Genomic DNA, 26,600 nt, shown 5'->3' on the forward strand with positions numbered 1-26,600 from the left:
GGTTCTTGAGCCTTAATATTCATTATGTAAACAGGCCTTGAATGGGCAGACTAGTTCTAGAGCGCTATTGTTATGTTGCCTAGTTCTGCTGAGATTGCAGTACCACTGCATTGGTGGGTTAAGGCCAACTCTTAGTGCACAGCTGCCCTCAGTACTATCGGCAGAGGAGCCAGTGACTGAATTGGCTTTGGAGACGACTCACCTCACCTTTTAAAGGTAACCCCTGCATTACACCAATTTGAAAAAGAAGCCAGGTTGTGGGAGAGCTTGCACTGTTATATGTCATGCATCATCAATGTCACCATCTTTCACCAGCATTAAATCCTCTATTTAAAAAGAAACAGTTTGCTAACACCAGATAAGTTTTTTCAGCAGAGTAAAACCAAAAAGAAAAACACTATTTCTTCAAAGTTAATCCCTCTTTATTGCTCTACTGATGGACAAACTGAAGATGGTAGTAAAGTTTATAATGTAGAATCATGTGTTAGAGATAAAATGATCTAAGTAACACTTAAATGTTTACAACTTACATTAAGAATTCCTTCCTATTCTTTATACTGTACACGTCATGACCCTCTATTTTCAGAGGAAATTATGTGTGTGCAGACAGCAGAACAGATTCTTAGAATAACACAGTGATACTGATTTCTACTTATGGGTAAGATCTTTACCATTAACCTTCCTTTTAATCTTTAAGGGTGACACATATCCACTAACTTTTTGAGAACCTGCTGTCCCTAACATTTTCCTTAGGGAATTGGCATTGTGATAAGCAACACACCTTTCCCTTTGTTAAATGTTGCTGTAGTTGCTTCTTCATTGACCAACTCTGGTAAATCCAGCTGTAATCTGTATTTCTCAGGGACTTCAACGATTACATCGTCCTAAAACATAGGCAAATTAAAATACTCCATAAGCAAGTATATATGTTAGTTAAAAGTGACTTTCTAAGCCTGTTTGGGTTCAACAGAGAGAAAATAGAGGTTTTTTTGTTCCTTTAAAACTTACCCTTGAAATGCTCAGTTCACATTCAGAAACGGAACTAACTTTAGGCAATTCAACTTTCAGTTCAATCTTTAGAGGTTTCCTGTTTGCATCCTTTGCAATGGTCAGTTCATAGGCTGGTGTGTTTACCTCCTCTGGCAGCTCCATACTGGCAATTTCTTCTATCAGATGCACTTTAGACTGTGTAACATTCTTGTTCGGCAGCAATGTAGTATTATTGTGGTCCTCCTCTCCGAGGTTGTGCTTCATCAGGTCCAGTGTCAGTTCTTCCAGGAAAAAATATTATTCACATAGGTAGTTACTAAAATATCTTATTAGAAATAAGAAAAGGAGTACTTGTGGCACCTTAGAGACTAACCAATTTATTTGAGCATGAGCTCAAATAAATTGGTTAGTCTCTAAGGTGCAACAAGTATTCCTTTTCTTTTTGCGAATACAGACTAACACGGCTGTTACTCTGAAACCTATTATTAGAAATAGTTTAGCTGTAGATTTAACTGATGGTTTTATACCAGTTGGCAAAATGTGCCAAAACTTAAGTCTCAGCTTTGTGATTATGAAGTCAGCTGCTAAAGCTTGTATACTAATTTCATGGAGCTCTTTCCATCTTCATTCCTCATTTCCACTTTTATTTGTAAGTAATTTATTTTATTTGTAAGGTATAAGATTGAAACTCAAGTTTCCAGTGTTCTATACCTTACAGTAACACCACAAAGGCCTGATTCTACTGGGCCCAGACCTGCAAGATGCTCAGCATCTCCCTGGAACAGGGCACAGGTCAGTTTCAGTATTGTTTAGATTTCATGGATATGGAAAGTAACATTGTAACTACTTCTCACATGAACAGGACTGGGAGTTTAGCCTTTCCCATTACACCATCTCCTGACAGGTTTCAGAGGAACAGCCGTGTTAGTCTGTATTCGCAAAAAGAAAAGGAGTACTTGTGGCACCTTAGAGACTAACCAATTTATTTGAGCATGAGCTTTCGTGAGCTACAGCTCACTTCATCAGATGTTTACCGTGGAAACTGCAGCAGACTTTATATACACACAGAAATCATGAAACAATACCTCCTCCCACCCCACTGTCCTGCTGGTAATAGCTTATCTAAAGTGATCAACAGGTGGGCCATTTCCAGCACAAATCCAGGTTTTCTCACCCTCCACCCCCCCACACAAATTCACTCTCCTGCTGGTCCTGACAGTAATTTAAAAGAAGTGTATGTACCGTTCCTCATGTTCTTGTTGAGAAGTGGAGCTGGTACTGGCCCTCCTCTCAGACTCTGTTTCATCCTTTTCAGGCTTCCTTTGAGTGTGAATGTTGCAATGTGATAAGAGTGGGACAGAGAGAGGTTGTAATGCTCCTCAATGTATTTAAACGTCAGAGTGATCAAATGATCCATTTCTGCTTGGTTCTCTCGCTGAAGAACAGATGGGTTATATGCAATATCTATGATGGAGTAAAGCTCTAGAAAAACAATGAGAGTCAAAATTATTGCTGTACTGCTACAATCTTTTATAGGGGATAGAATACACCATCTGCCGTGGCTACAATGGGGGTAACCTATATTAAGAATAATTTTGATGCTTTTCATGATTGAATGTTTTGAAGAGTCAATAATGTGACTAGGGAGTGGCTTGATCTGTGATTTCCTATGAGGTGCTGGTTCCAGAAAACTGACCTGTAGAAAATACCACTTTTATCCAGCAGACCACTTATGTACACGTGTAAAGTTAAGCATAGGCATAATTTCCCTGTGTTTAATGGAACTGTGATTACTCATGTGCCTAAAGATAGATAGATAGATACATATGCTAAGGCCCCAATCCTGCAAGGTACTTAAGCATTTAGTGTTATGATCTGCGTTTTCAGAAAGAACAACCACTTTTACTTAAGGTTCTGTCTATGCCTCCTCCACCTTCAAGTTGCGAGCTATATACCAGTCAATGGAATTCTCTTTGTCAAAGTTAGGCCTTTGCCTTCCCAATACAATACTACAGGACCGAGGGGAAAGTGTCCTAACTGTAGCATGTACAGAGAGTATTTTGGAACCCGTTATGTACTTGCCCGCTTTACCGGACACCTCCTCTAGTAGTCCAGCACTTAGAGGTATTGGATCTGTAGGTGACTTAGGAGCTGGGACCCTTTTCCACCTGCAGAGGTTAATGAATAATGATTTTTCATTAGGATCCTGCAAAGAGAACGCAAAATCACTTAATCACCACAAATGTTTAGGTCCCCTTATCTCCAAAAGTAAAATAATAGGCCACTTCCAACTTCTTAACTACCTATAAACTTCTTTGTTCAACTTTATATAAAACATGTAAAGAGCTGTGTGTGTCTTTGTGCCCACAGGGCTTTCGTATTGAAGAAAAGATACACTGAGGAGAAAAAAACAAAAGCTAGTCTAAATGATCATACACCAGGAGCAGGATAGGATTTACATACAGTGTATGAACATCAATTTTCGGGACACAAAGGGGCCTTTTTACCAGACAACACCAACAGTACAAGTCTTGTCGCAGTCTGTGCTATGTAGGACATTCAAAAACAAACTACTGCTTTAGAGTCTGAGCGTGACCTATGGTTGTGCCAGTGTACACAAGTAATTCCACTGCAGTCAATAGAATTACACTGCAGCAATAGTATGAGAGGAGAATCAGGTTTCTAGTATCTAGGAGTTGGCTACTTTCATAGCACAAGGTGGGAGAGCTGCGTCTCTAAAGACTGTTGTATTCAGTGCCCAGAGGTGCCAGTATCCAGCTCAAGTTATGGGGTTGACCCTTTCAAGGCTTACTGTGCTCTTAGATGCAGAACATATCCTGGATTTCCAAATTACATTAAGTGATCTGCTATAATCATCAATTCTGGCAGAATCTCAGAGCTAGGAATCCAGCTCTATCACACTGGGATGTACTGCAGTTTATTAATGAACCTCAGCCCACAATGTATTCCTTCCTGAATTATATGTGATCTCCTCCAGACCCTTACTTTTTCCTGGGACACTGCTTGGTTTAATTAGGAATGGCTCTGCATTTAACACTAGAATTCATATCTGCATCTGCTGCTCTTTCCAGTCCCATGTAAACATGGTACTTTTGCCACTGGCATATAGACCACTTGGGTAACCTGACTCTGACAATGGCCATTGCCCAATGCTTCTGTGAAAATAAAAATCTTCCACAATGCACCTCTTTGTGCCCTCCGTGATAGTGCATTTTGGGAAGAAGCACTGGCTCACATCCTGAAGCACAAAGCATGAGAACCTTTATCGTTTTTATCCTAGCCAGTGGCACTGCAGAGGCTATTTTTCCTCACAAAAGTCTAATTCTTTTTTAACCTTATTGAGCCGTTAGGCTGAATGATATCCTCATTCCATCCCCAACTGGTGTCTCAGTTCTCTTGGGTCTCTAGCAGTGAACAGTGGTGCTCAGAAGGACCTTCACCCACTCCCAAGGTATTCAGACAGCCTGTGAGGGCTCCCATGACACAGAGCAGCTAGTTGTGGCTGGTTACAGCCTTTTTGCAGCTGGAAGCATCTTCCAGGCACTACCATTGCCAGGTGAGATCCTACTGGAATCTCAGGGCTCTTTCATAGTATAAGCCCTTGCCCCGCGTACCAGGATGTGGGTCTGTAGGCAAAGATGTGGTTCAGGGGGAGCACAATATTGCTTTGCATCTTCCAGCTGCTGCTGCATAAATCTGTGGTAACTCTCAGGGGTGCTTTCTGACATCTCATCCAGCATACTCCAGAGCTGGGTCACTTGGGTCAGCATGTCCTCTGGGTGAGAAGGGGCAGCCATGTTTGGCACAAATGTACTGCAGGAAGCAACCCCAGTCCTATGCTTAACGCCTATAAGAGAAGAAGGAGAATTAGGGGGAGTATCTGCTTTGAACAGCTGCCCTTCACAGGGTCCAGGGGTTTGTATCCTCGACTCCAGGGCAAAATCAGTTCTATTAACAGGAAAAAAGATGGGGTATCTGCCAACCGCTCCCCACCCCCTTCACCTGCCCCTGAGATCTGAGAGTCACATTAGCGCCCCCTTGGCCCCCAACCACAGCACCCCATGCTTCCCTCTTGGCCCCCAACCCCAGTGCCCTGTGCTGCCCCTTAGCCCCCAACCCAGCACCTGATGCTTCACCCTTGACCCCATCCCAGCACCCCCGTGCTGTCTCCTTGGCCCCCAACCCCAGTGCCCCCATGCTGTCGCCTTGACCTCACCCCAGCACCTGATGCTGTCCCCTTTGCCCCCACCCCAGAGCCCCGTGCTGCCCCCTTAGCCCCCACCCCAGCACCTGATGCTGCCCCCTTTGCCCCCAACCCCAGCGCCCCGTGCTGCCCCCAACCCCAGCGCCCCGTGCTGCCCCCTTAGCCCCCACCCCAGCACCTGATGCTGCCCCCTTGACCCCACCCCAGCGCCCCGTGACCTCTCCCCAATGCCCCGTGCTGCCCCATTGGCCCCCACCCCAGCGCCCCGTGCTGCCCCCTTAGCCCCCACCCCAGCACCTGATGCTGCCCCCTTGACCCCACCCCAGCGCCCCGTGACCTCTCCCCAATGCCCCGTGCTGCCCCCTTGGCCCCCACCCCAGCGCCCCAGTGCTGCCCCCTTAGTCCCCACCCCAGCACCTGATGCTGCCCACTTGGCTCCCCCCAGCGCCCCGTGACCTCACCCCAATGCCCCGTGCTGCCCCATTGGCCCCCACCCCAGCGCCCCGTGCTGCCCCCTTAGCCCCCACCCCAGCACCTGATGCTGCCCCCTTGACCCCACCCCAGCGCCCCGTGACCTCACCCCAATGCCCCGTGCTGCCCCATTGGCCCCCACCCCAGCGCCCCGTGCTGCCCCCTTAGCCCCCACCCCAGCACCTGATGCTGCCCCCTTGACCCCACCCCAGCGCCCCGTGACCTCACCCCAATGCCCCGTGCTGCCCCATTGGCCCCCACCCCAGCGCCGCCCCCTTAGTCCCCACCCCAGCACCTGATGCTGCCCACTTGGCTCCCCCCAGCGCCCCGTGCTGCCCCCACTCTCTCCCCTTCCCTCGCCACGCAGATCCTGCCTCCGGGCACACGACGCCGTTTCCATAGCAACGGACGCGACAGTCCCCCGGAAGAGGAAGTGACGTAACATCTTCCCCAGCTTCCTGAATTCCGACGTCTGACTGGGTCCCCACGCCGGAGCCCGGCAGAAGCTGTCTCTCTCCCGGCCCGGGCCCTCGGGATCGGGGCCCTCGCAGGCGGCCCAGTCCTTCCGGTGGAATCACTTCCGGGTCGCCCACTTCCGGGTGGGGGGGGAGCGAGCAACCCCCCTCCCTCCGTGGGTGAGAAGGGCTCTGGGTTTGGGGGGAGCGCTGGGTCGAGGGTTCTGGGGGAGTTTTTTGGGGGGAAGCGTGAGGCCTTTGGGGGAGGGGTGAGGACTGTGCCTGTGGAGGGGGGGGCCTCCCCAGGCCTGAACGTATCTGTGTGGGGCGATACCTCGCCCGCCCCCGCTCCCCCCAACCAGGCGCCCAGGGCTGTGGCTGCCGCCCTGCGCTCCCTGCCAGCTGGCACGGTTTCTGCTTTCCCCGTCCGGGCCTCTAGCCTGGCTGTCCACGTGTTGCGGCTGATGGGTCCCAGGCGGGCCGGTGCTTTGGGCTGATATTGAAGCACATCTCCCTAGAGCCCTGGTCTGCTGGGAGCGGTCAGCTAGCTGCGGGGTGATGCCACACAGGGGGCTGCGCTTCAGGGGTGGGTGAATGGCTGTATACGTAGGGCCTGGGTCTGTCCTCCTCCTGTCCGTTTTACACCAGCCGCGCTCCCTTGATTTCAGTGCCGTTACTTCTGACTTATGCTGGGGTAAGTGAGAGCAGGCCCAGACCCACCCTCTGTAAAGCGCTCAACATCAAAATATTAGATTGAGAGACACGGAGTAATTATCACTTGTCTTCTCATTGGTATGTGGGATATGAGATACAGCGATTTATCAAAGACTCTGGATGTGGGCACCAACTGCTAGATCATCCTTTCTAGCCCCTGTACATGCAGACTGTTTCATAGGAGACTTAGTTTTGGGGTAATGGAGTGGCTTCTTTGGGAGCATACATCTCAGCCTGAGTCAATAGCACATTTACTGTCACAGATGGAAAAAACTTGCCTTTACGCTATTCGTCTCACTGTCCTGACAAGAGCATTTTCTGCATTACAGAGTCTTATATGTGAGTTTCTAATAGCCTTATTTTTTTGTTACTTCTGTGAAGGTTAAAGAATGTCTCGAGTCCCTTTAGGAAAAGTCCTCTTGCGAAATGTCATTCGTCACACTGACGCACACAACAAGGTATGGTACCATGTTATATCCCTTTGCTTCTCTCTCCTGTGATAAAGTATGGTACTATTTCTTATGGCTCTTCAAGTCTGGGCTCTCTGTAAACTCAAAAGCTTGTCTTTCACCAACAGAAGTTAGTCTAATGAAAGATATTACCTTATCAACCTTGTCTTGCTGATACAGTCTGACTTTCCTCCTGTATATCAAGATCTGTCTCCTGTTTAGTGTTGCATGTCCAGAGTTATGATATTTACAGGGGAAAGCTCTTTCTTGATGCCATTGTGTCAAGCTATGGTATTTTCATTTTGTTGTTGCTAAATTATGGTGGCTAGACTTTAAGTTGTTCCACACAGCAAATAAGTTCAGCACACAAGTATATTTTTGAAGGTAGAAATTTCTGCAGTGCATCATTGGGGTCCTTTGTGCCCCATAGCAGGTGGAGGCAGAGAGAAGTCCATGCTACTTGCATGATTAAATTTGTTTCAACATTTTCCTTCCTAAATTAAGATATTACTCATCTTAAAAACTCGCACTAATTTTAAATTTAACAGACAAAGCTTAGGGTGAAGTTCACTCTTGGGCAGAAGACCAGCGCAAGGCCCCTAGTTTGGGAGTGTATGTGGGGCTAGAGCCCCACATTTTTTGCAAACGCAAAACACAAAATAAAATGAAAAAACTCACCCTGCAGTGTTGGCTCCTGTTCTTCAGGGCTGGTCGTGGCTCACCTCTCCACACATTGCCACCTGGCACATGAGTCATAGCATAGCTCAAATTTGACCCAGCTGCCCCTCCATCATCATGGAGGGTTGGCTAGGCCAAACCTGAACTGGTGCATGCAGTTGCAGCACCAGTCTCAGTGGTTGGAGCTGAGCCCAGCCCCGCAGGACAGGAGCCACTGCTGCATGGTGAGTGTGGGGAGGGCTTGCTCTGCAACCCACCTGTCCCTCCCAGGCTTCCCCCCCGCCACCCCAGGGGCAGGACCCAACCCAACCCACCTCCCCAGCATGATCCAACCCACCTACTGAGAGCTGATAAAAGAAATAACACTACATTTCCATATAATAAAATGAAAAATGTATAAAAGAATTTCACAGGGCTGTATTTGAGACTTAGGTGGTGCCAAGGCTATCTGCTGATTTTCTGCACAGAAGTTAATTTAATCCTGAATGCATAGGTGAATTAATTTTTAAAAGGGCCCCATCAGTTGAAAAAAAAATCATATTTGTGCATAAGCACAGCTCCTTACCTACATTACTAACAATGACTTGTATTTTTACTAATCTAGCTTTTCCCTGTTTAAACTCTTGTTTTGTTTTTTGCCTCTCTCTCAATTAGGGCAGTGAAAAAGTCAGTTTCACTTTCAGCACTGCCTTGTTTGGTTTGTAAGCATGGCAAGGGAATATTTGTTTACAAGTTTGATTTATTTAAAAATAATGGAAGTCTTTCTGTGGCTCTGATGTCTTGTAAAAGCTTTCCCTCCCCCCCCCCCCCCCAACGTTTACTTTGAGGTTTTATTGTCTCTAAGATAAGAAAAATTATTTTAATTTAGCATTTATTAGGGTTTTGTGCCTCTGTAAAATGGATCCCCACTGGGATTTGAATTTCACTTCAGTGTACAAGGCTGTTATTTCTTGAGAGATTTAGAAATTGGCCCTCTTTACTAAGACATTTAATTCACCAGACTCATTTTCCAAAGCTCATATGTGCTTAAGATGATGCCACATGCACAACAAGGCTATGTGAACAAAATCTGTGTCAAAGCGCTGGTTATGCTGTATTTAAGCATTTTACAGGACTACTCACTTGGGACTCAGTTCTGCAATAGATATGTGAGCAGAACTCTGGATGAGTACAGAGCTCCAATGAGAGAGAGGTTCTGTATTAACTGAAGGGTCTACCTGCATGGATCAGATTACAGAATAAGGCTCCTCATCTATAAAACAAAGTTGTTTGTTACTGCAGTTAATTGTCATTATATTTCTCATTTTGGTTAACTTGATGTAGCTAAAAAGGCTCGTTTATGTCACTGTAGCAGGTCAGCTTAGTTTGAAATCCATCAAACTTCAATTATTGACCCAGAAGAAGTGAGGTTACAATGTTTTGTAGTTGCAGAGCATCACTTCTGTAAGGTACTTAATTTTATTTTCTCATTTTCTTCATATTTTTCAGATTCAGGAAGAATCAGAAATGTGGAAAATAAGGGAGCTGGAGAAGCAGACTCAAGAGACTTACCGGTGGAAGCAAGGGAGAATGTCACCCAATACCTCCAGGTGGGACTTAGTTATCTGGAGGAAATAATCCTCTTTACCACTCTGTATTGTAGTATTATTTAATACTTAATAAGTTAAATAAAGAGAGCGGGAGCCCTGCATAAGGGCCAAAAATTTATTAACCATTTTGGTGATCACACAGGAGCATCCCTATATAAGCTGGTTTTAACAGTTCACTCATCACTGTGGTGCCTCCTGCTGGCTGTCTTCAGGATTAGCTCCACATATTAGCACACCCTCTTCCAGGTGGTGCCTTGCCACCATTACTCCTGCTCTAGGACCCACCTCTCTCCAAGGACCTTGGCATCCTCTTCAGTGACAGCCCTCCAGCCATGCCACACGCTGTGCTCCCCCTTTCTAGGGGATCTGTAGTCCACTGTTCAGCCATTTCCCTTTGTGGCTACTGCAGCAAATTGTCTGGCTATTTCCCTGTGGTCCCAGCATCCTCTTTACCCTTGCCTCAGCTGTCTCTCGCTCTCCTGGTCCCTGCTCACGGCACTGCTCTGTTCAGGGTGCTGGCAGGTCTTACAGCCCTCCAGAGACATAGTCCTTCCTCCCTGGGCTCCCAGCAGAAAACTGCCCTTCTCTGCCCTGCAGCTCCTTTTTCATATGGGCCTGCTTGGCCCTGATTGGCTGCTCCCTTCAGCCATTCTCTGATTGGCTGCCTCCTGCACAGCCTCCCTAGGGCTCTGTTAACTCTTTAGAGCCCAGCGTGGGGCAGGTGCCCCATCACACTTGTATACCCCACTCTTCCTGTTGAAGTTTCACACTGCATCTTTGTGGGGTGATCCAGGTGTGCAGTTTTAAAAATATGTAACTTTAGGTAGGCTGGGGCCTCTGAAATAGCAAGATTATAGTTTGGTTAAGAAGTGTTAAGAAATGTGATAGTGATATTTGAAAAGTCTGCGCTGTCTTTGCTAGATGTACTCAGTGCTGGTGCATTAGTATTTATAGTGTGATGTGGGTTATCACTAAATGAAATCATTCTGACCGAAGGTCTTGCACCACATAAATTCCTCCCTGCCCCTGGCCAGTATTAGTGTAGATAATAGTTGGTCACCTGTGGTTACTCTCACAATAACAAACTGGTTAAATGGTCATTGGTGTGCTTGAAGATCTCACAAGCTAAGCAGGATCAGGTTGGTTTGTACATGGATGAAGACCTTCAAGGAATTAGCAAGTGATGTGAGAAGTCATTTTGCTAACTCTTGCCTTTGAGTCTGTATTGAGCCCAGTGGCCCAGCTTGGTGCTGGGAGATGCTCTTTTTTAGATGAGATGTAAAAGTGAAGTCATGATCAGTTGTAATCATTAAAGACCCCATGGCACTTTTTATTAGATTCAGGCTGTTAACCCTGGTACTCTGACCAAATTCCAACTCCAGTAATTATGTTCCCTCTCCAGTTTGTATTGGATACTGTCATCGTAATTTCCCGCCTTAAATTGTTGTGTCATTGTGCACTGTTAAGCAGCTGCTGCGATCCATTCCAGAGATGGTAGCATTTCAGTGGTGCTTGACGTGATGCATACTTGCCTTTTTTGGTCCCATGGAAGCTCTGAGTGACCATCCTGTAGAGATGGAGTGAATCTCTTTGCATGGACTGACATCCAGAGAGTGTCAGATGTGTGCTTTTTCCCCAATGCCCTCTGTGCCCTAGATTGATTCATTGCCCAAAAAGTCATTTGTTCCTCTGAATTTACCACTGGAGAACACTCCTTTTCTCTCTGCAGTAGTCGGATGCGCAGTGACGGTTTTGATGAGGAGAGCCAAAGGGCTGACTGGAAGGCAAAGAACTTTGTGCATGTTCCTGACATGATCGAAGACGACCTTCTCAGAGCCCGGACCTGGAATAAGAAGCTCTACGAATGTGAAGCCAACATGCCAGACAGGTTTGTGGGTGAATTACTATCCTGGCACAGTGCCTATAGAAAAAGTATCTGGTACTTTATGGCCCCCACATTTCACAAAAGTTAGTGAATTTATCCTCACAACACTCCTGTGCAATAAGGAAGTAGTATCATCCCGATTTTAGAGATGGTAAAGTGAGGCACAGGGAGACTTATGTAACATGCCCAGTGTCACACAAAGCCAGGAACTGAGCCCAGATCTCCTGAGTTTCAGTCCTGTGCGTTAGTCACAAAAGCATCCTTCCTCTCTGGCACTAAATAAATGCAGCCCTAAACCCATGACTTGTTTAGTACTGCTCTCTGTAGAATTTAACCGAATCTACTTATGATATCAAGGTAGCTAATCTCCCAGAGTTACAGGGAAATACTGGTCAGTGCTTTTGGGGGTATTTCTAAGAAACAGAACCTGCATTGTGCCTCCCTGAACTCCTCCTTTACTGTCATTTTAGCCAGTCGTTTCATTCCTCCAGGTGTCTTTTTTTATTTTTATTAGCACCCAGTCCTAATCTGGCTGTTGGCATTCTTGCTGCCTGAAGATTCTCAGTACAGTTGTAATTCTGTATTTAGACAGGTTTTAGATGTTGAATCTAGTAGTATGTAGATTTTACCACAGTGATAAAGAACCATATACTTGTGTTTTGCATTATAAATGGAGTTTTGTGATCACACAATTGAATACAAATGAAACCCTCTTACTATGGGGAAATGCACAGGCTGAGCAAAGCAAAGTACTCAAAGTACTCACGCCATGGGTGAAGTCAATGGCAAAACTTCCATTGACTTCAGTGGGGCTAAGATTTCACCCCATGTTCCCTGGGTGTTTATGAGACGTGTGAGCTCGAAAATCATTGGGCTTCTGCTGCACAGGGAGGTACAAGTTCCCTACCAGAAAAAAGCAAAATGGCCGTTAGTCTGCTCAGAATGATCTGAACAGAATTTAGCAAAGCAAAATGTTAGCACCTTAAACAAGTAAGGAAAATACTAGCTGTTATTCCTCTGGACTCTTGTTTTATATTTTTCCTAAGGCTCTCTCTTTCATTTCACCCTCATTTTGGTTCTGAATATCGTGTGTGGTTTTAACGTGTTTCCTGCTGTTCTCTTGCAGATGGGGTCACAGTGGCTATAAAGAGTTATATCCAGAGGAATTTGATACTGACAGGTAAGGGCAAACAGGCCTACTGAAAAGTCCAATGTCTTAATTTCTGTCAAGTCGCACAGTGAAATATAGAGCTTGTCAATTGACCTTTCAAGGCAGAATTGAATAGTTTACCTAGCAGACATGTGGCCTGAAATTCCGGTCCATTAATGTGTTCTCTTACTCAAAACAATTCTGACAATAATGTGAGAGGGCTGGCTTCACTTCATAAGGCATAAATATTGAGTTAAGGCTTGAATGCTGTCCTTACTTTGCCCATATGTGGCCTCATTCCTGTAGTGAAGATCCCTCCCTGTTCTGAGTCCTCAGAGGTGATTGTATCTCTTCTAATAACAGGACATCCAGCTTTAACCCTGTGTGGCTGAAATGTTATGCAAGTAAGTGTTTGGCTTCTCGGAGTTGAGCAATTTCCTGAAGTGATCCAGCTTTCACTGGCTGGCTGCAAGCACGTCTGCACCTAGAAATGCTAGTCAGAATGAGAGCTCCAGTAGCATGAGAGCAATAAAGAGTGAAAATGCAGAAAAAAAAAATCTATTGGGACACAGATTCGTTTATTTTAAAAACCGTACATAGTAGAATTGCCAAATCTAGCACTTACCTGATTCCTGATAGTCACAGATAAGGAGTTCTTAGCAAGTTTTTCAGCATTATGTTATGTTTTTCCATACTCTGGGTTGGTTAAAATGCCTTTGAAATGGCCTCTCATCCCAATTATAAGATATGGACTCAAACTGTTAAGAGGTGAAGTTAAAAACGCAGTCAACTTATCTGACATAGCACCCATATGTCTATCCTGAAAGGAGCTCAGGTAGATGGGTTTGATTGATGCTTTGAAATAGAAAATGCTAATTTAGACTCTGCCCAGGCCTCTATTCTTTGTTCCTGTTACAGTGACCAGCAAGAGAAAGATGAACAAAACGCTGTCAATGGAAAGAGGAAATCTCACCCAGGAAAACAATCTGTGCATGCGTCACTCAAACGGAAGAGGCCAAAGAAATCACAGAAGAAGAAGCAGAAAAAGAGATCACACAAAAAGCGAAAGAAGAGGAAAAAGGAGAAGGTGAAGGCATCATCAGATTCTTCCCCGGAAAGCGAGTGCTCAGAAGAGGGGACTTCGGGCACCAAGAAAGGGAAACACAAGCACAAGAAGAAGACCAGGAAAAGGCTCGCAAAGGAACCTGCCTCTTCCTCTGGGCAGGAAAGTGACTCTTCCAGTGTGAGCAGCTCTGAGGACAGCGAACTTGAGGAGAAAAGGGAAAAGTGGTCTAAGAAAAAAAGGAGGAAATGCCCTGTGTCTGCCTCAGAGAGGCACAGTGAGATTCCGGAGAAGCAAAGCAAGAGGACGAACTGGAAAGTGGCAGCTGATGAGAAGTCGGAGGACAGCTCCGATGAGGACTAATAAGAGGCAGTGAGTCTGGGGCCATGGGTGAAATTGCACGTCAGTGAATGGAGGCCGATGTTTTCTCCCAACACTGCCCCGTGGTACAAATATGGTGCCTAACTGATTTCTGGAGCACAGCAACTTTATACCCTGCCAGGCCACAGGTATGGGCTCTGCACCTTGCTGGCTCGCAAAGGGCACCTCTTTGTTTTTTTGCTGGTTTAAAACCAGGAGAGCTGAAAGACCTGTGGAGAAGATGTCTGTCCCCCAGGTCACATCTCCTGCCCACCCACCCCAGACTCCTGACTCTATAATTGTTCTCATTTCATGGCCATATTCAGTTTTAAATGACCGTTCCTGTGGGCTGTCTTCAGAAGGGAAACGGGTGCATTGGCACTGTCTCTAGGTTTTTTTAAATTGTTCCTCTTTTCATGCGTAACCACGTAATGGCCAAGACACAATTGCAATAAAGAGCAGAGGCCACAGCCTAACAGCACTTCTGCCAGCCTGATTACAAAGGATGTGCCATTGGATTTAACAGCAGGGGTCCTTCACTGCAGCATTATCGCCAGGATGAAAATAAACGGATGTGGCCCCACATGGACAGTCAAAATAAGGAGGAGGTGCTGGTCTGGAACAAGGAAGGGCGGGTGGGGTGTCACAATTCTAGCTGCGGGTGTGGTGACCCCACTGCAGTGGTTTGTTTCAAATTTACCTCAGATCCCCTACCTCTGCCCTTTGTGTGACTGACTTTCCCTCCTTCCTATCAGTAACACGTCCCTCTGGATCCACTTGTGCTGATGGACGGGCCTCTGATAGGTTTCCTGTTCTGTCTCTGGCTGGCCCAATGTGTTTGACACAAAGATTGGGATGCAGGGGGGGAAAGGAACCCTTTCTCCCTGCAATAAACATGAAGACTCCATTTGTACTTTCCTTTTGAAATCTGATCTCTTTACCACCACTTTAGAGCAAGACCCAGGGACAGAGCATGGATGTGTTCAGGGATTCTTTAAAGGTCTGGTGAGGGCTGCTCCTCTCTTTGTACAAAATCAGTTCACCACTGATCAGGTTCCATAGACCTGTGAATATGTTTTGTGGAGCCAGTCTGTATATAGGAGATTGCGTCCCTGCTCAATACCCTCCAGTAGAAGATGGCAAAGGGGACTCTTAGCATGTACAGTCTCATATCCCAATTTCCCCTGAATTTCCATATGCGACAGTAGGTGGTGTCTACACTCCCAGAATTTGGAGGTCTTGAATCTCTCTAGATCAGAATTGAGGTATCTGGGCTCCCAGATATATAAACTATGGTCTCAAACGTTTCACAAAGCCTTTTCTCTCTATGTGTGCTTGCATATACGTAAGCCATGGAGATGCAATGGGATTACAAATCTGTGCCCAAGTCAAGAGGAAACATCATTCTTAAGAGAGTTCAGATCTGTACCTGTCTTGGGATCCTCCTTTGACTTAGCTTTGCTTGAGTGAAGTTCCAGTTGAAGGCTTTTACCACTGAGACTGGACAGTGCTAAATGAGTAAGGGTGAGATGGCCTTCTCTGGTCTGAGCAGTGTAGATTACTCCTCCGACATATTGAGGCTGGGTCATGCTTTTGTATTAAACACTCGTACTGATCCTCATTCTGCTAATCCATGAACTAATACTGTTCCCAGTTGTGCTTCTGCAGCGCCATGAAGGCAGGTTATACAATAGGTAAGGGTTTTATAGATTTCTTCCTCAGAACTTCTTGTTGAGACAGCACTCGCAGCTCCTGGGGCTGCAGACGAAGTGCCTCGCTCATACCTACCTACCTCTTTGGTCTTTGTGAGTGGAATTAATGTTTGTACAGCCCTTGGCAGATGTAAATTGCCTGAGACTCCAATTCTTAACTCCCCACTCTTATATCACTGTAGCTCTGTTGACTTCTGTGGAGTTATTCCTGATTTACCCTGCTAGGAGAGCAGAATCAGGCCCCTAGGAATTAAGAATCAGGTGGTGGGCCCCAAAGGGATGGGGGAATAGTGCCTGGGATTTGGGCCTCAGCATAGACTGGAGGAATACCAGAGGTAAGGGGGATCCCAATGTGAGTTCAAAACTAGATAGCAGAAGCACAACGTCGGGGTGGTTTATCTTCTAGTGGGAATGTCTTATATGTCAGCCTGGCAAACAAATCTTCCCTGCCTTACTGTCTATAATCTGCTCAATCAGAGAACTAGTAGATACTTGGGAGGAAAAGGAGGGAATCTGGATAAATACACAATAGCCCAGATCCTTGGTCTTTGTTTAAATTTGTTGTCTCCCTTTCTCCACCTGTAGCTGGTGAAGCTTTTTTAGCTCTCCCTGTGCATATGGGCTGACACTGATAAAATGGAGAGACATCATTGTAGTGTCTGTCATTCTGTGTCCCCCTTCCCCACCACTGGCACAGTGCTTGGTCTACACCTTGTCATCCACTCCCTCTTCTAGAAGGCCAGTGTTTGTGACTTCCTTTCCAGGGCACGGATATGTGGGCAGCTCCTTCTCTGATGGAGTTAAGCAATGTCCTAGTTCTCTAAGGTCCTGTCTCCTGGTGCAGGGATTTCCATGAGCAGGAAGGGGAGCTGTCAATGATTCTTTTCTAGTTCAGTGTGAGAGCCACTTTTCTATTTCAATCTGCAGAAATATTCATACAATAACAATGCAGCAGCTTTTCACACATCACAAGAATGTTCAAGGAAATTATTTTTATAAAGAAATCCTCTACAGAAAGATTTTAAATTAGGAAATGCATAACTGCAGAAGTTAATAGATTCATATATTGCACTGGACCCAGTGTGGACTTTGTGGGTGGATTTTAGGGCAGGACTGAACGTTGGGGCTCAAACAGTGATCCTACTATCCTAGATGGTCCAGCTCCCAATGCAACCCGTGAATAGAGTGCTTGGTATGTCAGTACTTTTTGCTTTGATGGACTAGTGTCTCCAGGCATTGGAACTTTGGTTGCCTCATGCTTCTTCATCCTAAGAACATATGCCAATTGGGCACCTGCCAGTTAAAGGCATTTTACTCAGGATAATGGGCTGGCCAGAATGGGCTTCAGGATCTTTTACCCAGCCCTGGCCACTATTTATTTACCCAAGATGATCCTAACTTTGCCTTTCTTTCCCCTTAATGCAGCAGTGTGTACAGCATTAAACATCATTGTTAAACAGACCAGCAATTCACTTATGAAGTTGCCCTTTTTTTCTACCTACCCCAAATCTGTTAAAGAGCTTGTGTGTCTGTGATTCTGGTACCCTCCAGCTCTGTTTGGATAATCTCCTACCCGAGGCCCACTCCCAGCTTTACTGCTCTGTGTGGTGTTGTACTACCACCATTGAACATATTTTTGAAGAGAATTCTAAGAGGTAGCCAGAGAAGGCCGGGTGGATTAGATCCTTTCTATGAAACTTAAGTACAGGATTTTTAATGTGTGTGTGTGTGACACAGTGGTGGATGTTAACCTTATTAGATAACATAAGTCCTGATGGGCTCAGAGAATAAACCAGACTTTTCAAATGTGTGGTCAATTTATTTACAACCACCGCTCATCAGGTTAGGCTAAATTTGTGTAAAATGTCTAGATGCAGACCATTAAATAAGACTGTATCTATTCTTGTACCTTTAAACATGAGTAAAGGGAAATCTATTTTAGTCTCTCAAGCCCGCATTAGACTTCTGCATTGGACTACAACATACTCAGATAACTGGGGTCTTCTGTCATTTGCATTAATGTATCACTAAATTAAGCTCAGCTGATATAAGTGAGGGTTAACCCCATGAAAAGGCTTCTATAAGAGGGTCTTCCACCTGTTTGACTAGATTTAGTTAAACCAGTACAATTTTTCTAATACAGACAAAAGTTTAGATACTGTATCAATTTACATTGACATTTTCAAGATTTTCTTTACAACCAGAGGGGCTAAAACCAATTTAAAAGAAAGAAAAAGAAAGCTTGGTGCGTGCAGCAAATTTCACAGCCACAGAACTGTGCAATAGGCTAGGCCCTAGCAATAAGCTTTTAACTAGTTTCACTTTTTGGTTTTCATGCATTAGCCTACTGTGCAGCTTCTAGGTTTAGGCTGCAAACACTCCAGCAGAACAAGTGTTTTCATTAATTTATTAGTTCATTGAAAACATTTATATTCATATTAGCATCAAAATTAAATTTTAAAAATGTAAGATACTATGCCCATCCCTTGTGTCAGTAGCAAGCACATCTCTTCTCTACTTTCCTCTAATTAGATAAAAGACGTAGAAGAGCAGTGATACACACTTTCACATCACAAGACTTGTCTGGACAAGTGTTCCTGATGCTTTATTAAATTGCAGTACGATGACACATTTATGAACAGTTTAATGCAGCTAAAGAATTCACAGGGACAATTGTGCTTTCCGCAAATGATTGTTCAACCACTTCTGCATTTCGTGAAAGTGTCACAAAAAATGTAGCTTAGAACACATGATGATGCTCCACCGACAGCTGATAAGTCCGTTGAGCTCAACAGGAAAGATTGGGTTGTCCGGAGCTGGGAAATGCAGTAGTCAGTGTCCCCCTTTCTGTACAACCTGAGCAAAGCGGTTAGTGATGGATAATGTGGTATCAATGAATCTGTCCACACAGCTGGCTAGACAGCCTTCTGTTCTGGAGTCCAACTTTGAGCCAGGTTTGTCCACACATTTGTCCCAGCAAACTTCCATGAAATTATGAACCTGGATGTGAACAGGAAACATGTTAGTTAATACTATTTAATCAAATATTTTACAGATGGGGAAGCTAAAATATGAGAGGGGTACAACAATCACTTGTCTAGGAGTCCTGCCAGAACACCATCCTTTCCCCCTCTGCCTTATGCTCGAAGGGACCATCACCCTCAGAACTGAGAATTCAGTCACTGTGGCCAATTCAGTGCTTGGTCTTTCTGCTGACATGGCACAAAGGGGTCCATTAATGCTGAAGACAATGTGATTTCTGTGCTCCATGCAGCTACTCATTAGGAACGGGACCAACTCGCTTTCTCACATTACCCAGCTCGCCCACCATCTCCCCAAACCAGCGTCAGGGGATATGCGCAGGGGGCTGCCTTGCTCTCTCTGGGAGGGTTACAAGCCGGGCTTAATTTGTAAGAAAAGAGTTGCTGCGGCTCAAGCAATTTCTTTGCACCCTAACTGATGGAGCAAGCCCAGGGGCGCCAGGGCTATCAGCTGCCAGCGTGCAGCAGTGGTGACAAGCGTCGAGGGGGAGGAGGAGGAGGAGGAATCCCTTGGGGGCGGGCGGCAATAGGGGCCCCAGGGACTGACGGTCTGGACCCCGTCGGGGCTGATGTGGGGGGAGCTCCATGAAGAGCGTGCCGGGGGGAGTGGGGCCGGGCCGGGCCGGGCCGGGGCGGGACGCAGGGGGCCCGGCTGCCCGTCGGGGCCCCGGGGGGCAGGTACCTGGGCAGTGAACTGCGCCCGCTGCTGCTCAGCGGCCACCAGCCGCTGCAGCTCGGAGACCGCGGGGTCCCGGCCCCCGTCCAGCTCCGCCATGGGGAAGGCGACTCCGGCCGCTGTGACCTTCCCCGGCGGAACCGGAAGGAAGGGGGCGGTTCCTCGCGCCGCGGGGCCAACCCGACTCCAGCAGCTCGCCCCCGGGTCCGTTTCCGCTTCCGGGTGCCCTTGGAGCTGTGGGGGCGGCCGGGGTCAGGGGCAGACGGCAAGATGGCGGCGCTGCTCGTGCGGGGGGGCCTGTGGCGGCCCCGAGGCGGGTCGCTGGGTGAGTGCCGGGGGCGCGGGACATGGGGAGCGGGGGGGGGCTCAGCCCGGCCCCTCCACGGAGCTGCCCTGGGCCAGGGCTGCGGGGGGGTCTGTTCCCCGCCCTGGGGCCTTGGCAAGGGTGACGCGGCACAGCGACAGTGACGACCCCCTTGGCGGGGCGGGGCCGGGCCGGGCGCCAGAAGCCCGCCTGCCTGGTCCTGGGCCGGTCTGTCACCCCTCGCGGTCTGGGAGCCTCCCCCGTGGCCCCCAGCTTCTGCCTCCCCACTAAATCCCGTGACTAGCGCTGGTCATAGAATCACAGACTATCAGGGTTAGAAGGGACCTCAGGAGGTCATCTAGTCCCACCCCCTGCACAAAGCAGGACCAATCCCCAATTTTTGCCCTGATCCCTAGATGGATTGAACTCCAATTTCCCCAACCCTGGGTTTAGCAGGCCAATGCTCAAACCACTGAGCTATTCCTCCCTCCCCCATTGCAGGCTGTGCTTTGGGGGGGTGTTGGGCTGTTGTTTTCCCCCACGGCTGTTTATATTGCTTGTTACCCCCCAAGGCTCTACGTTTGGTTGGAGCCTCTTGTGCTGGGTGCTGTACAAACGCAGAGCCAGAGATGCTCCCTGCCCCAGAGAGTTTACAGTAGGGATCTCAACTCACCACGAGGGCCAACGAGGACTAGTACATTGGCCCGAGGGCCGCATCACTGACACCTTTTCATAAAAAGGTACAAAAGCCCTGCCCCCCACTCCACCCCTTCCATGGGGCCCTGCCTCTGCCCTGCCTCTTCCCACTCCTTCCCCAAAGTCCCCACCCCAACTCCACCCCCTCCCTGCCCCTATTCCAACCCCTTCCCCAGATCCCCGGCCCCGCCTCTTCTCCTCCTCCTCCTCCTCCCCTGAGCGGTGCTCCCCGCTCCTCCCCCGTCCCTCCTGGAAAGCGCTAAGTACTACCAAACAGCTGTTTGGCAGTGGGAAGCGCCTGGAGGTAAGTAGAAGAGTGGTAGTGCGGCACGCTGTGGGGGAGGGTGGGCAGTGGGTGAGGAGAGCTTGGCAGCAGCAAGAAATAATTCCAGGGGGCATGGGGAGCTTGGCAGGCCGCAGGAAATAACCCCGCAGGCCAAGTGTTTGAGACCCCCGGTTCACAGTTTCTAAACCAGTGGGTTCTCAGCCTGGGGTATGCAGAGGTCTTCCAGGGGGTACATCAACTGCTCTAGATATTTGCCTAGTTTTACAACAGGCTACATAAAAAGCACAAGCAAAGTCAGTACAAACTAAAATTTCATACAGATACTGACTTGGTTACACTGCTCTATATACTGTACACTGAAATGTAAGTACAATATTTATATTCCAATTGATTTATTTGATAATTATATGGTAAAAATGAGAACATAAGCAATTTATCAGTACTAGTGTGCTGTGACACTTTTGTATTTTTATGTCTGATTTTGGAAGCAAGTAGTTTTTAAGTGAGGGGAAACTTGGGAGTACACAAGACAAATGAGACTCCAGAAAGGTATACAGTAGTCTGGAAAGGTTGAGAGCAACTGCTCTAAGCTATCTGTTAGTTCTCCCTCTGTCAGTTGTAATTGTACAGCACTCCACCTGCCTGTGTGAGCTTTAGTGAGGCAGTAAAATAAAGCTCATTTGAGGTCCCTTTGTGAAAGGCATAGTGCTATTACTACTTAACTATAGATGTGCAGAATATTATATTATGTGTCTGCTATGTCAAGCCATTGAATGAATCAATGCCACAAAGATCTGGTAGCTTAAAGGTGCAAACAAGCATCAGAAAGAACACAACAGACCTACTAGCAGTTCAGATCTTTGAAAATACCATAGTTATCCATAACAGCTTAGTATTGAGCAGGTCTTTTCTAATGTAGCCTGTTTAGGTCATGAAATAAAGGCAAGATTTCCCTAATGCTCACAACATAGCTGCAAAGTTTGTCATGCCAGAGTTGGTGGCTGATGTTCTTGTCTCAGATTCCTGGAAGCACTGTTTTGGGTGCAGCTTGTCTCACTTTTGCAGGCATGGGGCTTTGGATTTTAAATCCTTGGAATGGAAACTCTAAAGCATATGTGTACACCAGGCTTATTAGAAATATTGCAAATAACACATTCCCCCTCTCCCCCATGGTCTTGTTTGTGGGGTATAATTTGTATTCCCTATTCTAACTTTGTGCATCTTTTTTTCTGAAGAAACCACTGGCTTCCTTTTTCAGGCGGCCCTCTGGACTCTTATTGCTTAAGATGTTGGTTGCTGTAGTTTAACTTGCAGGGATTTACCTTTGAGTTTTTGGGGTATAAAAGGCAACTAATCAATCTTTATTCCGTTGACAGTTCTTCTCAGTAAAAGTCTGTTGACCAGACCTATGCTTGCCTGTACAACAGTCTTGGATCGGCCAACTCTGGCACATCAAATCCACATCACTCCCAGAAGCTATGGTATGTCAGTCTAAGATGGGACAAAAGTTCAGTTGATAACCACTTGGGAAGCTGCTGTTCTTTATCTATATTTTTGTTTTTATGTGATATTTGATCCTGACCTTTTCAGCCAGCTCAATCACCCTAGTCATTACAGTGTTTTCTTGGCCCCGGTGGAGTGATTTGTATAGTCGCAGATAAGAAGTTGCCTTATCTACTCACTGTACCTCAATCTGAACAAGCTTTTGATTTAAAATCAATTGACATAATTTAAATTAGGAGTTGGAGAAGTAAACATCTACAGTATAATTCAATGCTACAAAAATTTCCAAATTGCTGTGAGGTTTTTCCTTCCTGTTTTGAAGGGCATGGAAATTGGTATTGCCTGAAAATTCAGGCAGTCATCTCTGTGAACAGGAAATTGTGCTGTAATGGTTTATTAGATCTCACTTTGCACTTCATGTTTTCTGCTGAAAACTTCATGATTCTTTCTGTCAGCCTAAAACTAACTTCTCAGTAATCTCACATGCAATGTCATTTTATTACAGTTTGCAGGAAAAGTGGAATTCTAAATCCAGCTTTTTTTTCCCCTTAGCATCTTTCTTAAATGGTAGAAATTGACTGAGTTTCAAACAAACATTCTCAGTTTACTAACAAAGATGTTAGTTTTATCCAGTCAATTTCCACAGACCTCCACAAGATAGGAAAAGGGAAGCTAGATTAAAGAATGGGTGATCCTTTTTATGGCCCTCCCATAGATTGATGGTGATTGTTGTAAGCTTGGTGCAGAAATTGTGGCTCCTCTGTTGGACAGGAGCTTCTGGTCCATCTGAGGTCAGGCTATAAAGACTGGATTGGAGGCAAGATTCATTGCTGGACAAAATTTCCTTTCTCCACGTACCAAGAATCAGTGGAGAGTGGTGTAAGATAAACAGGCAAAGACAAAAATCCAGGACTGTCATAATGTATGCCATTAAACCTGAGAAATACTATAACCAGGGATTAATTAGGATTTTATATCCTTTAAACCCAAACTTTTCCTGTCACGCCCCCCTGACCCCCGCACCAGTAATGGAATCTGCCTGCGCCGCCCCTTCCATTACTGCACAGTTGGTTCAGCAGAGGAGTGTGGGCTGAAGGCAGAGCTGGGGGTAGAACTGGGGATGGGGGAGGAGCTGGGGCTAAAGGTGGAGCTGGCCTTGGGGTGGAGAGGGTGTGAGGGCAGAGCTGGGCTGGGGCCAAAGCGGAGCCGTCGCTGTTGCTGGATCTGGGCTGGGGGTGGAGCGGAGCTGTGGCTGGAGCTGGCCTGGTGGCAGAGAGGGAATGAGGGCAGAGCTAGGCTAGGGGCGGAGTAAGGGGCAGAGTGGAGCTGGAAATAGAAAGAAGTGGCAGAAAATAGAAAGAAGAATGCAGACACAAACCAAACAAACCGATAAAAAGTGACAGCCACGCTTCCCCCACTCCTTTTCCCCTACAAGTTTTCTACTTTCTCGAGCTATGGAAACTACTCACACTGTGTTAACAGTTCTTTCCACAGAACATGTCTACTTGAAACAACGCGGCCTTGGACAGTCTCAATATGTAAACAAGTCCAACTCAAAAAAAGTTTGCTACATTTATGTCAAGAAGAAACTTGTTGCACATTGGAAAGTACTTCTCAAAGTTCATGGTAGTAGCATGTTAGTCTACTACAGTTGTTTTGCTGGTGATCTTTTTGTTCCATTGTCACAGCAGTTCTTCTCTAATATCGGTCACCCTGTGCAGAGCAGGAGAAATTCCATGTCTTCTTTTTGGTACAGTTCACGTTAAATCTCTTTTCCAGCTCATGATTTCAGGTTGATCAAACAGCAGTAAGAATTTAGACAAGTGATCTGATGTGTGTTTAAAACCAGTTCTTTGTAACTTTATGCTGTTAGCTCTCGCCTATTAAATGCCCATGTATTGTAAGGTGTCCTGCTTCCCTCAGTATATGTCAACATCTCTTAGAACCATATTTCTTCTAGTGGTGTCCAAAATGTGTAGGAAGAGTAGGCAAGGTACAAAGACCCCAAACTACCACTTCTGTGCTTGTCTGAGTCACCTTGTGTGCAAACAGAACTGTGTTCTGGTAGTTGTCTATGGAAGAGGATTGAGATCATGTGGCCTCTTAAGCTACTTCTAGGCACTGAATACCTGGGGGTTCCAGCCCCTACTCTTGTTAAGATAACAGCAATCCTAATTCATGCACTCAGCTCTTCATGATCTTATCACAGATGTATCAGATACTTAACAGATACAGCATACTCCATACATAGGTCTTAAAACATTTCACAAAGAAAGGGGAGGAGTTTCAATATCATTATCCCATATCACAGGTAGAAAACTAAGGCACAGAGAAGGGAGGTGGCTTGCCTTGGATCACACCGTTGATGGGAGAACTAGAAATAGAACCAATGCATCTTGGTGCCCAGTGTTCTTCCCTCTCCATCCTGTTGTGCTGCTTCATTGTTGTTCATCCACTCCTTTCAAACTGTCATGTACTGAGCAGGGCCCTCAGTGAAGGCCACAGGGAGGCAAAACCGGCAAGCACTGCATCTGCAGGCAGTTCTTGATACACTTATGCACTAGGGCAACTACCTTTACTATTGTTTTCAAAAATGCCTGTTCAGTGGTGTTTGTGAAAGGGCCTGTTAATGACCAGCAGGCCATGAAACAAACAAAGGTGGCATTTCCTTTGGCCTCATCTATCAGCTTTTTCAGTCTGTTGTCTGTATCCTAATTAAAGGAACTTTACTTTCTGAACAGCAGAGGGAGCATTCAGAGGAGATATTTAAAACAACCATTTAAGGCGGTATTTAAAATAGGAATATTTAACACAAGAACCTGGGGTAACCCTGTGAAATTAGTAGACAACAGGTATGATTAAACAAGAGGCAGTACTTTTTCACATAATGCACAGCTAGCTTGTGAAACTCATTGCCAGGGGAAGTTGTGAAGGGCAAAAGTATAACGGGGTTCAAAAAAGAATTAGATACGTTTATGGAGGATAAGTACATTAATGGCTGGTAGCCAAGATGGCTAGGGATGCAGCCCCATGCTCTGTGTATCCCTAAATCTCTAACTGTCAGAAGCTGGGTCTGGATGACAGGATGGATCACTTGATAATTTCCCTGTTCTGTTCATTCCCTCAGAAGCATTTGGCACTGGCCACTGTCAGAAGACAAGGTATTGTGCTAAATAGACCATTGTTCTGACCCAGTATGGTCATTCTTATGTTATTGCTACAAACAATATTCGTAAGAAGTCAAAGGCAACCTGGTTTTGCCCAGGTAAGAGCTGCGTATCTAGGTCTGAGAAAGCACCTAGTTGCACAAAGCTGGTCAGAATGAGTTAACCATTGTTCAGATTGGGATACTGTGCACAGAAACTCTGTGTTGAAAATGCTTTTTTTTGCAGCCGGTTCCAAGGCTGCATCTCTGCACTGGACGAGTGAGCGAGCTGTCAGTGTCCTCTTGCTGGGTCTCCTCCCTGCAGCCTATCTGTATCCTGGACCTGCCATGGACTATTCACTGGCTGCAGCCCTCACACTCCACAGTCACTGGTAAGCGTAGGTATAAAAAAGTCTGGTAGATGTCTCACCAGGACCAGCCAGAGCTACTCTTTGGGCTTATAGTCCTGGATGCAAAGGAGCTGAGCAGCAAATCTATGTGAATCAGAAAGTTCACATTGGAACACCTGGTAAAACTCAAGAGCAAAACTCTTATTCCTTGTGTTATTGTTACTGGCATCTTAGCATGTTATAGCCTTGACCAGATTAACACCTGGTACCTTCTTTGTCATTTTGCCTCTTCATTTAGAAGGCAGAGTAGATACTCCTATTAGGAGAGCATTCTTTCACTCTGTCTCCTGGGTTTATCTCCTTATCCATATCTCATACTTTGTAGACAGTAGGAAAATTTACCTAAGGGGGACTATTGGTTGTCTTTGGCTAGTAGATTATATATGGCCTTCAGATCTGACTGTTTCAGAGCATACCCCTAAAGCAGAATCAGGACAGATCTGTGCTTAACTAAGACCTCCAAGGGAAACTCAGGATTTTATTGGTAGCTCTTTTTCCTCAAAGGCAGTACAGAGTCTGGGCATCAGCTTAGCATTAGAGGGCACTGTATTACTGGAGATGCCATCTTTAGGGTGAGACAAAAATCAGTCTTGACTATACATGCTTGTTAATCCCCTGGCATTTTTGCGAGAGTCAGGATGTTGGTCCTGAATCCTGGCCAGATATCTTTTTGGGTAACTCCACTTTACCTCCCTAAATTCCTTTTTCAGTTTCAGTTGGGTACAGTATTTTTCACTTCCTGTGGCTGTATAGCTGTTAAACTGCTGTAAGTTTTCGACCAGAGGATGTTGCATCCAT

General features: G+C 46.1%; 4 protein-coding genes across 8 annotated transcripts in view; 2 read left to right on the top strand and 2 right to left on the bottom strand.

Annotated features, from left to right (window-relative positions):
* Positions 1-381: 381 nt before the first annotated feature.
* On the bottom strand, positions 382-6,247 carry PIH1D2 (PIH1 domain containing 2). 3 transcript variants are annotated; one of them, XM_073320803.1, is made up of 6 exons: positions 6,061-6,247; positions 4,626-4,858; positions 3,073-3,196; positions 2,233-2,472; positions 1,009-1,271; positions 382-884 (listed from the first exon to the last, which is right to left on the bottom strand). In XM_073320803.1, the coding sequence occupies exons 2-6, from the start codon at positions 4,806-4,808 to the stop codon at positions 750-752; spliced, it is 945 nt and encodes a 314-aa protein (XP_073176904.1). In that variant the 5' UTR covers positions 4,809-4,858; positions 6,061-6,247; the 3' UTR covers positions 382-749. The 3 variants fall into 3 exon arrangements, with proteins under 3 accessions (XP_073176904.1, XP_073176905.1, XP_073176906.1); XM_073320804.1 differs by lacking the exon at positions 6,061-6,247 and adding an exon at positions 5,633-5,650; XM_073320805.1 differs by lacking the exon at positions 6,061-6,247 and having other exon boundaries at positions 3,073-3,158; positions 4,626-4,708.
* Positions 6,130-17,547, top strand: NKAPD1 (NKAP domain containing 1). Of its 2 annotated transcripts, none has more exons than XM_073320807.2 (6): positions 6,130-6,321; positions 7,237-7,313; positions 9,471-9,571; positions 11,301-11,459; positions 12,583-12,636; positions 13,525-17,547. In XM_073320807.2, exons 2-6 carry the CDS (start codon positions 7,245-7,247, stop codon positions 14,030-14,032), a joined length of 891 nt encoding a protein of 296 aa, XP_073176908.1. In that variant the 5' UTR covers positions 6,130-6,321; positions 7,237-7,244; the 3' UTR covers positions 14,033-17,547. The 2 variants fall into 2 exon arrangements, with proteins under 2 accessions (XP_073176908.1, XP_073176909.1); XM_073320808.2 differs by lacking the exon at positions 6,130-6,321 and adding an exon at positions 6,473-6,835.
* Positions 17,548-18,134: 587 nt separating this feature from the next.
* On the bottom strand, positions 18,135-19,614 carry TIMM8B (translocase of inner mitochondrial membrane 8 homolog B). Its single transcript, XM_073320810.2, has 2 exons — positions 19,465-19,614; positions 18,135-18,741 (listed from the first exon to the last, which is right to left on the bottom strand). The coding sequence occupies exons 1-2, from the start codon at positions 19,555-19,557 to the stop codon at positions 18,574-18,576; spliced, it is 261 nt and encodes an 86-aa protein (XP_073176911.1). The 5' UTR covers positions 19,558-19,614; the 3' UTR covers positions 18,135-18,573.
* A 41-nt stretch (positions 19,615-19,655) lies between these two features.
* BCO2 (beta-carotene oxygenase 2) overlaps positions 19,656-26,600 on the top strand; it is an 82,667-nt gene continuing 75,722 nt past the window's right edge. The window contains exons 1-2 of one of the 2 annotated variants that reach the window (XM_073320799.1): positions 19,659-19,783; positions 22,121-22,225. In XM_073320799.1, coding sequence (XP_073176900.1) covers positions 19,729-19,783; positions 22,121-22,225 — 160 coding nt within the window. In that variant the 5' untranslated portion in view covers positions 19,659-19,728. Of the gene's footprint in view, positions 19,784-22,120; positions 22,226-26,600 lie in introns of both variants that reach the window. The other variant, XM_073320801.1, reaches the window with a different exon arrangement.

This window comes from Lepidochelys kempii, chromosome 22 (genome assembly GCF_965140285.1).
Source record: "Lepidochelys kempii isolate rLepKem1 chromosome 22, rLepKem1.hap1, whole genome shotgun sequence".
NCBI classification, from domain to species: domain Eukaryota; kingdom Metazoa; phylum Chordata; order Testudines; family Cheloniidae; genus Lepidochelys; species Lepidochelys kempii.

What these genes read in the sequence shown, in the direction of transcription:
- PIH1D2 (XM_073320803.1), bottom strand. Translation starts at nt 4,808, where the DNA reads ATGGCTGCCCCTTCTCACCCAGAGGACATGCTGACCCAAGTGACCCAG. An exon ending in GCCTACAGACCCACATCCTG is followed by an intron (nt 3,197 to 4,625) that starts GTACGCGGGGCA and finishes TTCTCTTTGCAG; the next exon opens with GATCCTAATGAAAAATCATT. An exon ending in GGAGGTGTCCGGTAAAGCGG is followed by an intron (nt 2,473 to 3,072) that starts GCAAGTACATAA and finishes TTGTTTTTCTAG; the next exon opens with AGCTTTACTCCATCATAGAT.
- TIMM8B (XM_073320810.2), bottom strand. Translation starts at nt 19,557, where the DNA reads ATGGCGGAGCTGGACGGGGGCCGGGACCCCGCGGTCTCCGAGCTGCAG. An exon ending in GGGCGCAGTTCACTGCCCAG is followed by an intron (nt 18,742 to 19,464) that starts GTACCTGCCCCC and finishes GTTCACATCCAG; the next exon opens with GTTCATAATTTCATGGAAGT.
- NKAPD1 (XM_073320807.2), top strand. Translation starts at nt 7,245, where the DNA reads ATGTCTCGAGTCCCTTTAGGAAAAGTCCTCTTGCGAAATGTCATTCGT. An exon ending in ACACTGACGCACACAACAAG is followed by an intron (nt 7,314 to 9,470) that starts GTATGGTACCAT and finishes CATATTTTTCAG; the next exon opens with ATTCAGGAAGAATCAGAAAT. An exon ending in ATGTCACCCAATACCTCCAG is followed by an intron (nt 9,572 to 11,300) that starts GTGGGACTTAGT and finishes TTCTCTCTGCAG; the next exon opens with TAGTCGGATGCGCAGTGACG.